We start from the raw sequence: 14,236 nt of genomic DNA, 5'->3' as shown, positions 1-14,236 counted from the left end.
TGAAGTTTGAAGGATTGTCTGGGTTTACAGAGGGACAACAAACAGTTGAGAATTTTCCAGAAGAGGAAAACAATATGAAGGTAATAGAGGAAAACAAGTGTAGTCCATTTAATAGTGAGGCTACATTTAAATAACTTTGAGGATTATATAAATTGCAAAAGATCCAGATTACAAAGACCTGACATGGTTTGAAACAGGGAGTCACTAGACATTCCAGAACAGAAAACTGAAATGACAATAATAGTTGAAGCACATATGTTGGAAAGAGACTATGAACTTGAATAGCACAGGATTTGAATCCTGAACCCGCCCCCTTATGTCTTATCTATCCAGGATAAGTTTCTAAATGTCTCTATCCTTCAGCCTCATCTAGAAAGTGATCATTTTACCTTATTTTATGAACAAATTAGATACTGCAGGTAACGTACAATGCATGGAACAGTCTGGCAGTGACAATTTTGATGAATTAGAATAAAGGCAAAGTTACAGTTTCAGAGGCCAGTAGTAATATCTTCATGACATTATTTTATAAAAAATGTTGGACTTTCAGTAGGATTGAGGAGTAAGAAGACAACATTATCTGTTTTAATGATACGGATATGAGGGAGGACTCAGTGTCTGAAGCCTGGACTCTTAGGGTAACGTTATTAACGGAGACAGTGAAGTTGGCAGGATACTTCGTTTATTGGAGGGGAAATAGTATGCTTCATTTTGAACATGTGAAATACGAACATCTGAGAGGAAATAAGACAGTGGAAATGAGTGTTAGGAAAAGGGATTTTTACCTGAAATTTAAAGAATAACCAAGTTGTTTTCGAAGTACATTACTCTTAAGTTTGGAAATAAATCAGTAGAACCACAAACAAGTATGCGGAAGTACATCAGTAACATACCAAGAGGGAGCCTTCTCTACCAATGCTCATTCTGTTCTGCCTGGGTGGCAAATAAAACATTGTCATTTCAAGAAACACTCTCTCTAGTTTATTGCTTCTATTTAAATACATATAGTGATACTTAAAAAGACTAAAAGGACAGAAAATAATCTCATCTGAAACTTTTCACAATGGATTGACTTCTCAGAAACTAATTCACTCTCTTAAAGAAGAAAAGGCTCAGCCTACTAGTCGTGAAAGACTTCAGTCGATTGATATACTCTATATTAAATGAAAATATGCATAAAAATAATTTGATTTAAAGATCTAAATTTAAAAATTCAGATTTCCAGTTCATATACATATAAGCAGAGCAAAAACTGCAGTACTCTAATAATAGAATTTTCAATTTGCTGGATAACAAATAAATTGATCTCATTTTCAGAAACAAGAACAAATGTGCATGAATTTAACCGTATTCACCGGAAATCGAGAGGATGAATGTTACTAGGTACAAAGGGTCTTCTGTGTGTGTGACAAGAATCTAGGCAACACCATTATTCATAGGTTAAGGATGCTATTTGCTCCGTATCTGAAAAAAAGAAGATATAAATTCAATGTCTAGAATGAAGGCATGACAGGGAAAATATTAGAGCCATTATTTCAGAACGCAAAGGAAAAATAATAGTATTAATCATAAAACATAGACATTAGCAAATTTACTCCACACATGGAATACAGGCACTACTTTTTTACTTTGATATGCAAATTTAAGCAATTACCCCACAAAACCACCTCTGCTAAAGCTTTTCATTTATCAGTAAGATCTTCCACAAAGTCAAAGCATGACAAGTAAATACACAGGACTATATTTTCTGTCTGTTGATCTTTGGCACATTTGTCAAGTTGGAGAATCTCAAAAGGCAAAAAAATTTCTGACTGTTTCGCACATTCTTTTAATCTTTACATCAAAATATAAGGCCGCAAAAAGGCAAGCTGAAATTTTAGGATATGTGGAATAGTTTTAATAAAGAGTTTTACATACAGTACCCTTACATATAGAACAATGTGTTTGCAAATTTAAATAATATCTGAATGTACAGTGGCATGTATTCTTATCAAAGATAAATTCAAGTTTACTGTCTATCAGTTCTAAAATGCATTTTTATACAGATTGCGAGAACTGATAAACAGAATGAGGCATGAAATATTCAAGTGTTATATGTCATCAAATAGCCTCCTCTTAACAGTCTTTTTCCCCTTTTAAAAAAATTTCAAAACCTATACATACATTTTTAATTTTTAAAAACAGTCTGTTAAAAGGTAACATTTCATGTTAACCACCAATTCGTATAGTCTATAGTAATAAAACTAGATATGTGATATAAATATGTGTAGATTATGTACATATGTACGTTGAGTGTTTGTTTAAAACAAGCATACACACTTACGCATACCTGCGTATGTAGCACTGGGGGCGCATACAACTCACATGAGTACTGGCAGACAGTAGGACCTAGGCTCAAAATCCAGCAAGAGCATAACACAGCAACTTAGTTGCCTTTGGTTTCAGAATTTTGTCCATTTGTGATCAAAGCTAAAAGTTTTGAGTGTGCATGTATTTTTTAAAAATAAAATTCATCTTCAGAAATGAAGCTTTTCCAGTATTCCACTACTAGCAGTTAAAAAAATCCACAGCCACAAATTATTTTGATATTTCTGTCACTCCTCATCCCAGCTGAGGTTATTTACAATTTTTTTTTTCTGAAGGCAAACACCAAGCATACTCAGGATCAAACTGTACGTTGAGCCTGAATACTGCCATTCAACTATATATATGATATATATAGTACAGGTGATACATAGCTTTTGGATGGACTGGTGGCACTATGTAAGACTTAGGGTGGGAGAACTCCCACAATATTTAAAATCCTCTTTCCAGCAGAATCATGATCACTTGGCACATCGGACCCTTCTGCAAGCCAGTTTGTTTTTAATGAGCTTAATGCCTGCAATATATTCCAATTATTTGGTGTTTGTTTTTTAAATACATTCATAATGAAGTAAGAATTCCACAACTGTTTTCCCCAGAAGTGAGACTTCCACTGTCAGTTTTCTGATTAAGAACATTCATCGCCCAAGAAACAGCTCATGATCCTGTAAGTTTAAATACCCTAAATTTCCGTACAGCTGGATCAACTGCTGAGAAGACAGTTCTTAGAGCAACCCTGTAGAATTCTCCAGAATTTAAATTTCCTTTACAATTTTGTTTTTGGCCAAGTGCTGGTTTATAAACGTAGATCTTTCTATTAAAAACTATATAAATATACCATATTTCTTTCTACAGGTATCTTGAGCTTCATGTAAGCAACTACTCAAAAATTCTGCCAACTTGAAATCCCTTAGTATACATTATATTCTACTTCATTGTTCCTTGGCATATAACACATTCTCATTTGCAGCTTGCTCATGAATTTGTTTTTAAATACTAGCTTCCTTGATAAAGTTGTTCTTCATTTTTCTTTCCAAGGTGCCATCCTATTGACATCACAAATCAGTGAATGACCAGACATTACTAAGCTTTTAAATTATCCACTTAGCTATCATGTGGATAATAAAAATGATTTGACTGAAGAAAGCCACATTCTTTCATTAAGTGTTCACTGTTGTCATACGGAGCAAAGAGTTGCTATCTGCTGTACTTTGCCCATGTCAATTAGGAGCTGCTTTATGTGGCGTTTAAGTTGGGGCAATCTTGCAAGAGGATCTGGTGGCTCCAACTCCCCTGTGAAATCAAGCCAGCTTTCCAGAACTAAAAGAGAGAAGAAAATAAACAAATTTAAACCGCGACTAGAAGAACAGTCAGAAAATGAAACATTAGAAAGTTGGAGCTGTGATAGAGTTAAGGGTTCACTTCTCTGTCTTTAAAAGGCCAACATACTCAAGACATTTCTAAGAGGTTAGTGTCCTGTCATCCCACCCCACAGAGTTCTAGTCGCTCTTGGCAATTTTTATCTGTCATTTAAAATAATTTTCCCCTTTATAGGAATTATATGTTTATATATAAGGGGGAAAATACATACACACACATAAACATATACACATTCTAACTTCATTTTGAAGGTCTCCTTTTACTCACTTGTGGAATAAGATACAACAGTTTCCTATAGCTGCTCAAGCTTTCTATTAATTTAGACTCATCATCTCTACACGAAACATACCTAATCATATTTTTTAATCCAGAAGTTCTTTTTAACAAAGAAAAGGAAGTAGCAATTTCTCAGTGTTCTTTTCAGTTCCACTATTTTAACACTACTTTTTAAAAGACACGTTAAGCATATTAAAGTTCTAGGCAGAATGCAATTGATTATATTCTATAGTTTTTATTAATGTTTCCTTTGGAAATCTACGCTAACAATACTAAATAGTGTCAAGATACATTTTCTTTTCTTCAACAATTGACTCAAAACATTACATTAACTCTACAGTTAGCTTATACCCACACGGAAGAGGCTTCCAAAATGGGTTTCCATTCCTCTCTTCTTTTCTCAAGGGGGAAGAAAAGGAGTAGGAGTTCTAACTTAGTGTAGAGGAGAGACATCACGTGCTTATACCAAATTTAAAAAAGTAGAGTTGGGGTGCAGAATATCGTCTAAGATGTTAGGAAGAAACAGGAATCAGAAAGCATTAAGAACAACATGGACTGAGAATCAAGTAATCTAAGTTACTCTAGTTTTGCAACTATAAAATAGTGATAGTATCTTTCTTGCCCACTTTTCAGGCCTCCTGTGTGATGATATGATTTTAAAATATAAAAGAAAACCACTTAAGGTTTACCTACTTAACTTTGTAGAAGTTTTTGTTAATTTAACAAGTGCTAACCAAAGTAAAAAATTTTCAAAATGTTTTCATATTTCAAACATGCTTAAATTCCTTATGTTGACTTCCAAAGAAAACTTACTTCAACGAAACTAATAAATTTATTCCATAAGTGATCTATCTGGAGCCTGGCAGATAGACAATATTTAATAAATATACATCTTAAAAAAATAAAACCAACCTAAGATCATACCCAGTCATATTGTTTTAAGCGTAAAAGATCCCAAATGTGTTAAATACAATACAAAGGGAGTAATAAAGCCCCATCAATATGGAGAGTATCTGTAGTTTTCATCCCATAATTTAAGAATTTTAAGTAACTTCTTCATAGTAACAATAAATACAGTATAGTAACTGTATTTCAATTTTTTCTTAAATTACCATCGACTTCTTTTTCGATTAGGTCCATCCTGCTGGTAACTTCATTCTGCACATTTTCTATGTGTGTAAGGAGATTGAGCTGCCACTGAAGATGTGAGTCTCCTGGGTCTTCAGTGCCCTTTTTATCATTATAAACAAATACTGTATTCCCTTCAGCTGGATTCTTCTGCAAAGGACCATTGGAAAATAAACACAAAGAACGGGATGAAATGCAGTCATTGAGGTAAGGATACATGAAACACCTCATCACTGGTAACAGTTAGTGAGATCCAATCTGACTCCTGGGGTATCTTTAAAGAAGTACTGCTACATAACCAAATTCCAGCTGGTGGTTCTTAAGAGCAGATGCACCCACCACCTCCCTCCACCATGCCTTGCACGGTGCTACACAGGCAAGAAGGCTTCAATAAAATGCGCTAAATAAAATAAGTCACTAATTCTATTCTGTAATTAGAATTCCTGACTAATTTAGACTGGCCTCTTCCTCAATTAATCTCAACTGGTGATATAAGTGGACATAAGAGGGGAAAGCAATGATGAAAAGAAATCAAGAGTGTTTCCAAAGACCAGTATAAAATCTAATTAACTACAGACTGGACTTTACTGTTATAGTACAGTAAATCAACGAGGGGAGGGAAAGGCAAAAACCTTTTACAAGTTTCAAAAGTACAAACTGCTTCACATACACATACACACACACGGACACACAATGTGCATTTAGATTTGGCAGAGATAACTCATTTAATATTAAACAAAATAACTTACCACAAACTTTATGATATGAAATACAAACATTCCAATTCAGTTAAGTACTTATTTATAGTAATTACTTGTTGAGGAATGCAGAAAAATAAAAAAAAAAACAAACTAATTTTAAAGTGGCCTCATTAATTGAAAATCAGTAAAAAATAAAGGTGCATTTCTAAGATAATCCCAGTGAACAGGAAATAAGTTTATAGATGTCCAATGCACATAGATCTGTCAGAATTCAGCTTACTGAATAGTGGGATGCATTGACAAATATGCTAAAAATTTTTAAAAAGACAATTAGAGTGCCACCTTTTATCCAACTCACATAAAGAGGATGACAAATCATTACACCCATATGCACTTTCACAGTCTTACACACAGACATTTTCATTTTGAATACAATGTGGTTCATTTTTTAGAAGCATCTAAATGTACTTATACAATTGAAACTTTTGTTAGAGTAACAGTTTATTGAATTACTACAATTCTGAATTAGGAGATAATCAAATGTTCAAATGGCCAGTGTTTTCCTGTAGGGAAAACAAAAAAATCTCCTTACTTTAACAAGGTACTGGGGAACTTGGAAATACAAGTAAAATCTAGAAATTCAGTATGTCTTATTTTATAAAATTTTCCTTTGTTGTCCTATCATAGTTTCCAAGCAAAGAAAAAATGAACCCGTTTTACCTTTTCAGGCATTCCGTGTTCTTTTGCTGAGTACTGTAAACGGTTTTTGTTTCTCATGTGGAATTCTTGTTCTTCTTCCAAACTACTAACATCATCATCATCTGAGCTCCCAGGGTCTGCGAGAGATTTACAGTCCTGACCAAAACTCTGAGGCTTTTGATAGCTGTGCTCACTTGTTATATAAGTTCCTTCCATTTTTAGGGGCAAACGAGGTGGTTCTTTATGGTTCTGTACACATTTCTTTTCTTCTCGATTAACTGTGTCTTGTGCTACTTTTTTCTCTACCCCAGCTATTATTTGATCTTGGTCTTTTCGTTTCCCAGAACAAGCCCAGAGATGAAGGTCAGGATGACGTTTATTCCTTAAAACAAAGTTGGAAAAACAGCAGTTCAGAGAAAAAAAAAAAAAAATCTATTAGGGCGAATACAATAATCTATTTCAGAACTAGGTTAGGAGGAGATCTAGTTCTCAAGACAAAAGCAAAGGTATTCTTTAAGTTAACTCCCTCCAGGATTTCATCCAAAATTTGAATTTCTCAATTAAAGAAATAATACTCAGAAAAGCAATAACAAATTTAATTGTGTTGATAATTCATATCATCATTTGATACATGCATTTCTTTTTCTACCGATTTTTCATTGTAAAATTTGAAAAACTTTAACGTGAGCATATTTTAAAAACTTTTATTCAGTCAAAAAGTGATAATTCCTGATGACAAAAATCCTAAATATAAATGCACAGAAAGTAAAAATTTCTTCTCCCATGGCAAACATAAATAACTGAGGTATAATCTCCCAGACTTTTTCTGTATACCTAAAATCAGTTCTTAAATGGATAAGTATACACATCTTCTTTTGACACAACCAGGACACATATAATCTGCCTTTTTGTACGTAACATGCTATGGGCATCTTGCCATATCATGTCATACAGATAGATTTCCCTTACTTTTACTCTAGGGCTGAATATTTACAAATGTACCAGTTGAGTCAACCAATTCCCTACTGTTATATGTTTGTGTACCTGTGTGTATCTTTGCGTACAAGTCAGAATATTTCAGTCGGATAAATTTCTAGATATGGAATTGCTGGATAACATGCACATTTATATTGATAGGTACTACCCAAGTGACCTCGAAAGGGATTATACTAATTACAACCCCATCAACAATCTTTGATAATGCCCATTTATCTCGTCCTCACTGAACATGTAAGCATGATATTGTACAGTTAATTCTGCAGTAAGTAAAACAGGAATCCAATCATCAGAGCTAAGTGAAAGGACATTCGGGAGATATAAACCTTTCAAAAGGCTCAATAATGTTTGCATATTAATAATTTCCAAATTTGATAATACTGAGTTAAATTAGTTCTCTTCCAATAATACTCAAGTATTGTTTCTGAAATGATAAATTTTATCATTTGAATCCCTAGTAATTTAACATTCAGAAAATACTAAAACTCTCAATCAGGAAAAGGCATAGTAGAAGAAAAGCTGGCACTGTAGTCCAACAGTCCAAGGGGCTGAATTCTGCTGTGCCATAAAGAAGCCCGCACAAATTATAAAATCTCTGTCTTTCACTACCCAACAATGAAATGAGGTCGCTTATTATAAGGATTAAATGAAATATCACATGAAAGCACATGACATGTAGGACTTTCAATAAATCGTATATAATAACAGATATTATGATTTAAAATATTAACATAAAGAGGGCCTATAAGTATATGAAACGGAAAGGGTCCAATTAAAATCTTTGGCAAAATTATGAATGCAGAGAAACTCACACCGATACCAAAAAGGAAATCAGGTTTTAAAAAAAGACCTAATAAATTATTCCCTCCCTTAAGTCTTAGCATTTACATGGCCTTTTAAAAAACAAATTCATATTCAGGCTTATGATAAAAAAGAAGCAAATTTTATTCAACAAATAGTTACTGGGTACTTACCCTACAGTATCAATTGGAGACAAAATGATGAATAGGACACAAGCCCTATTTTAAAGGATCCCATGACTTAGTAAGGGGAGACGGGCATTAAAAAATTAAGTATGCCAAAGTACCTGACACCAGTATGCGTGGAGTTTGCCAAGAAGAACGTGGTCAACTCTAGTTGGGCAGGTAATTATGAAAGGCATCTGCTAGGGGCACTAGTGTTAGAAGCTTATCCTGGGTGTGAGTAAAGGCCTAGAGCAATGGAAAAGCTCGCTTCATTTCGGGATTATGGTTTGGGATAGCTGAAACATTTGGGGGAAAAAGCACAGTGAACATGTGGCAACAAAATGGTAGACAAAGTATGTGTCATGGAAGGACTCAGTTCATTGGGCAACAGGAAGATGCTCTAGTACATTAAGTTGAAGAAAGACAAGCTGATAATTATCTTTTCCTAAGCTTACACTGGCAGCAGTACAAAGAAAGAGCTGATAGAGTACAAGGCTGGAGCCACAGAGAATGGACAAGCATGGCAATCGTTCATGTGAAATCTAACAGCCTGGCTGAGACAGTACCGTTGGGAAGGGAGAGAGGAATGGACTGAACAATGTTCACAAATTGCAATGGATAGGATGTGAAAGACACAAGGATGAGAAGGGAAGGAGAGGATGGGGCAAGTTTCTGGCCAAGGCAAGTGCATCCAAATGAAGAAAATCTTGTGAAGAACCAGTGAATCATCCTGTTTTTACTTAAAATGTGGGTTTTTGTTTGTTTGTTCTTTTAAAGAAGAATTCCAGTTAGGCATTAGGAAGGAGTGGAAATAAGGACTTCAAGAATATTCTGATACGTTCTTTAGGGAGACTCAGACTTGTTTAAGAGAAAATTGTACAGGATTACTAACATATTTGGTGCACAGCAGAGAAGTGAATTTGGTTTTTAGGCTCCCTTCATCCCCTCTAAATCAATCTTTATTAAAAAAAAAATACTCACCCTGCTTAGAATCTATTTCATCTTGATAGCATTCCTGAAGGAGGACACAATGTATAGGGTTCACCACAGCAACTGCACTTAATTTTGCACATATGGTAAGCATACAAAACAGTGGGACAGGAGCTAAAATGTGTTGAAATACTAGATGCTATATACATCTTTAACCACACTTACACATTCTAGGAGAATAGGCAGGAAGCACCAACGCATCCAAAAGGTTGTTAATCTTTCCTTATTTTTAAAAATGAAACTTTATTCAAACACCTGTTCTCTCCTCCAAACTGTTACTGTGGACCATCAAAAGGCCGACAGTGTTGGTTTGAATTAAAACGTCCACGGAAGTGTGACTCTCCCTTTGCCACCCTTCACTTACTTTAGTATTCCAATCTTCAGCTGTAGCCCGTGTAGCACTTCTGTAACACCATAGACATCAGCAAGCAGGTGATGTGTAGAAACTATTTTTTTGGCATTGAGATGAGAATAATTTTCTTTGAAAAATGATAACCCGCACATTCTCCCATTATTCAACCACTCCTTATCATAACGATATTTTGCACTCCACCTCTGACCTGCAGATGAAATTGACATTAAATCACAAAGGATTGTACTTATTCGGATTTTTCTTCAACTGCTACCCTACTAACGTTGCTCATTAAGCAAGGCAAGATCTAGCACTAGGAGTAGATTCAAAAAGAGTAAGACAGCGTTCTGAGGAACTGGTGCAGGAAGAGCTCCTCACACCTTCAGCATTCCTGCCCATCCAGGAGAAGAAACACCATTAAGGACGTGGTCAGTGGTAGATGACACTTGCAAAGGGAACCCTGAGTGCACTGCTTTCAATTTTTTGTAGTCATCATTTATCCTCTAAAAAGGCTCAAAGGGCTGGATAAAAACTAGACAGGGGTTATTTCTTTCACTAACCTTTGTTTTGAATTGGATGAACCATAGAGTTCTAGTTGAATGAATCGGAACCCTTCCCCCATGTGTGTGATTTCACAGAATCCTATGAAATTCCACATCCTCCATGCTAATACAAATTAGATCCTATTACAATGAGGTGTTTATGTGCCTGTGTCCCATACTATACTACTAGCTGGTTAAAGGCATGGTTTAAATCAATCATCTCACCACAGTGGCAAATAGAAGCCATCCAGTAAATGCTTCTGAATAAGTAACAAATGTCTACATTTGTTACTGAATAAATACAATGAATAATGAACACTATAAATGTTGGTGAATGAATAAACAAATGTCTACATTCATATGGCTGTGAATAATTAATTCTCTTACTTCTTACTGTGACTTTTTTGTGACTTATTTTGATTTTTTTCTTTTTTTCCAATAGTCATGGAACCAGAGAAAACCTAGTTATTTCCTGCCTGGAGGTTGTAGTTAAATTTAACACGCAGAATATGCTCTCTGAAGATCCTCTAGCATAGAAGGCACCAAGTAGACAGCAGGGTGGATTGAGAGTCAAAAAGCACAGATTCCATCTCAGTCGGCCTCATCAGTAAAATAAAGGCATCACAGGCAGTGTTCTAAGACCTCACCTGCTCTACAATGAGTCGAACATGCAGAACTGCCACGTCAGTAGCGTGCAAGTTCAGAATGCAGATCTACTCCGATTGCCACAAATAAGCCTAGCTAGAAATGGATACAGAGGAACAGACAGAGGCTAATTCTTCTCCAGGAAAAAGTTACACCTCTTCTCTTCCAGTAAGATAGTAATTTTGTTGATAAATATATGCTAATGTATTTGTCTAAGTAATCAATGTGGAAAATAAAAGTGTAACAGTGAAAAAATATTTTAAAATTTTAATATGGAAGTTCAGTCTACTTGACCAAGAAGTACAGTGAGTCCTCACTAAGTGTAATCAATAGGTTCTTGGAAACTGACACACTGAATAAAGAAATGAATTGTACCATAAGCTAATTGATACATACAAGTTAAGTTCCTATGGCATATAGCATGCTGTTTCATTTGGAGCCATAGTTTCCAACAACCTATCAATGACATCATGTGAGAACTTGCTATAGTGGTGGTGAACACAGCTGATACACTCTGGAATCCTGGAGGAGACATGGAGGCATCATGGCAATCAGCACGGCGCAGAAAGCCTTACCCGGTGGGTCCCGGCAGATATAGCAGATGTACTGCTCTGGAATGCTCTCCTCCAGCAGCCCCATGCACACGCTGTGTTGCCAGCACAAGCACTCTTCACACTGCAGAAAACAGAGGAGTATTACGGTCATCCGATCCTCACTAGGAATAAGCTAGGAATAAGGATACATGCCCTTTCTTTGAATTGGCTGGCTTGGCTTCTTACTGCCACTATCAGTTCCATTCTTATTCAACGTAACAAAATCAAGTCATGACTTAAGATGAATTTTGTCTTTGAAATGGTCAACTACTTCAAGAACTTTCTTTTGTTGCACCTATTAGAATATGCTTTGATCAAGTGATTAAATCATAAAAAAGTCATAATTTCTCTAATTCCCACTGATATTTAGGCAATTACATCATAAAACTCTTAAAATAGTTTATTAAAATGCGGAAATTAGAGGAAAATAAAAGAAAGTTTGTACCAGTGTCTATAGCAATGATCTCTTAAAGTACTGCTTGTGTCGTGAAGCTATAAATTTGTAATTCCCTCCAGAAAACCACTGAAAAATGGGAGGGAAAAAAGATTACTCTTTCTTCACGCTCTCAACTAACATCTCCAAATCTTCTGGCATCACAAAATTTGGGTTATGCTTTCCTTTTACCTTAAATATATCTCTCCTACAAGAAGAAGTTGTTAACCCTGCAACAAAATTTTTCCTTTTTTAAGAATACTGGAAATTTTTATCTTTTAATCACTGACAAGTGAAGGGTGACTCTAAATTGTTAATTATTATAATAATTACACGAATGCAGATGAGAAAGAGAAAGGTTGATGTAGCCTGCCCATTTGTGTGAGGGCTTACCGCCCTAATCATTCTAAAGAGTTTCAGCTTGAAGGCACTGAACTACGTACCCTAGAAAAGAAAGAGAGCTGCTAAAATAAGAACATTGTCTACTTTACTTAATGAGGAAATCTCCTAATTATTACTATGGTTAGTAAAGAAAGAAAACACCGTGATGCATTTGCTGAGCACCTGAAACAACTAACTCATTATTATATATAGGGAAGAGAGGTTAATCAATTACCTGGATCATGAAACCATTCTCCTCATCCATCTCACAAATACATCGCACAATTTCATTAAGAGCATCATCTTCATCCTGAGATTCCTCAAAATTTGTTGAATCAAAGTCCTGATTGTATTCATCCCCACTCAGAAGCAAACTCTCCGTTGAAGAATCATCTAGGAAGTCTACATCTGATAAGTCTAGAATATATATAAAAAGTATACTCAGTGCAACTTTTCTATTTTCATGTTATTTTTCATAAAGAAAGGAGTTACGAGAAGTGATCATAAGCTATTAAACATTTTAAAAGGGGGAGCAAACAAAATACTGTACTGTACTTGTCTCTGGACATGGAAAGAAAAGATTTTTGAAGCTTAGGTATATGACTGCTTTACATCTTATAGTATACACTATTATAAGTAACTCAAAGTATCTTTTAGACTTCATGCTTACAGAATTTATGGCTAAGGCTGATGTCAATAATTTAAATTTGCATAGTTTCCATATACTTTCACAAACATTATCCCTTCTGACCCTCATAAAAACCCTGGGTTGTCCCCTTGTGATTTCATACTATCAGTGTGACACCACTGTCCATGGATCTGGGGACAGGTATGTGTAGTAAGCCTCCATTACCCAGCACAAGTTGGCTCTAGCACACCACTGATTCTTCATTGTTTTTTCTTATTTTTTTGATTAATAAAGTGCTTTTTGAAAAATCACTAAAAAAAAAAAAAAAAAAAAAAACTCTGGATCGTAAAGAGGACAGGTTTTATTATTCGTACCATAAACAACTTCAGAGAGGTAAAGGAGCTTGCCTAGGGTCTAAAATCAACAATACCATATTGACAGTATCAGTAGCATCAACTACTATAGCACTTAGTAAGCATACAGTGCTATATTAAGCACTTTAAACATAGGATATATAACTTGCCTGGGAAACGGAGCCATTGAGCAGGAAAACCAACTGAATACCAGGAATGCCTGATTCTCAAGCCTGTGTTCTTAATCACTTTACCAGTATTTCTTAAAACCAGAACCGTGAGTTCCCCAAGGGATTTTTAAAATGTATTAATTTTGTTTTGGTAAAAATATTCTTTTAAATTAAGCATATTCTAGAAACTAGACTATACGGATGACTACTACACACAACGCAATTTTCATGCCAGGTTTTAGGCGTTTGTGTATAACAGTGTCAATGCCAAAGCCTACCGTTTTGCTCAGGTTACTGAGGAAATGGAAATTGAGACAGACATGGGGGAATCTTTATTTATAACAAAGGAAAAGAAATGATGGAACATTAAAATTTTTGCAGTAGTGTGGATGGAGAAATGTTAGGAAAACTGAATCATGAGACACAGAACATCGTATAATGCTGTGTGAGCTCCTGACAGAGGCTAATCAGCAGAGCACCTTCCTACCTCACACCCTACCCCCCAGCCACATTCTGAGTTATCCCTTCACCTGCTTATCATCTGTCTCCTCTTACTAGAATATCAGGATCCGTAACAGGAAGAACTTTGCATTGTTGAATTCTACATCCCCAGTGATTAGAATGAGGCCTGATATATAAT

At 35.3% G+C, this 14,236-nt stretch overlaps 1 protein-coding gene across 26 annotated transcripts in view; it reads right to left on the bottom strand.

The window, feature by feature from the left end:
• Positions 1 to 665: 665 nt before the first annotated feature.
• Positions 666 to 14,236, bottom strand: part of PHF20L1 (PHD finger protein 20 like 1) — a 73,924-nt gene continuing 60,353 nt past the window's right edge. For 12 of the 26 annotated variants that reach the window (XM_028852916.2, XM_028852919.2, XM_028852920.2 and 9 more), the window contains 6 exons: positions 12,681 to 12,862; positions 11,614 to 11,713; positions 9,864 to 10,059; positions 6,570 to 6,930; positions 5,133 to 5,298; positions 666 to 3,684 (listed from right to left, as the gene is read on the bottom strand). In XM_028852916.2, the coding sequence (XP_028708749.1) occupies positions 3,542 to 3,684; positions 5,133 to 5,298; positions 6,570 to 6,930; positions 9,864 to 10,059; positions 11,614 to 11,713; positions 12,681 to 12,862 (1,148 nt within the window). In that variant the 3' untranslated portion in view covers positions 666 to 3,541. The remainder of the gene's footprint in view (positions 3,685 to 5,132; positions 5,299 to 6,569; positions 6,931 to 9,863; positions 10,060 to 11,613; positions 11,714 to 12,680; positions 12,863 to 14,236) is intronic. The other 14 variants (XM_001089697.5, XM_077944043.1, XM_015146013.3 and 11 more) reach the window with 3 other exon arrangements.

Source organism: Macaca mulatta, chromosome 8 (genome assembly GCF_049350105.2).
Source record: "Macaca mulatta isolate MMU2019108-1 chromosome 8, T2T-MMU8v2.0, whole genome shotgun sequence".
In the NCBI taxonomy this organism is placed as follows: Eukaryota; Metazoa; Chordata; class Mammalia; order Primates; family Cercopithecidae; genus Macaca; species Macaca mulatta.
The sequence above is the reverse complement of the archived record's forward strand: the minus strand, read 5'-3'. Positions and strand labels throughout refer to the sequence as shown.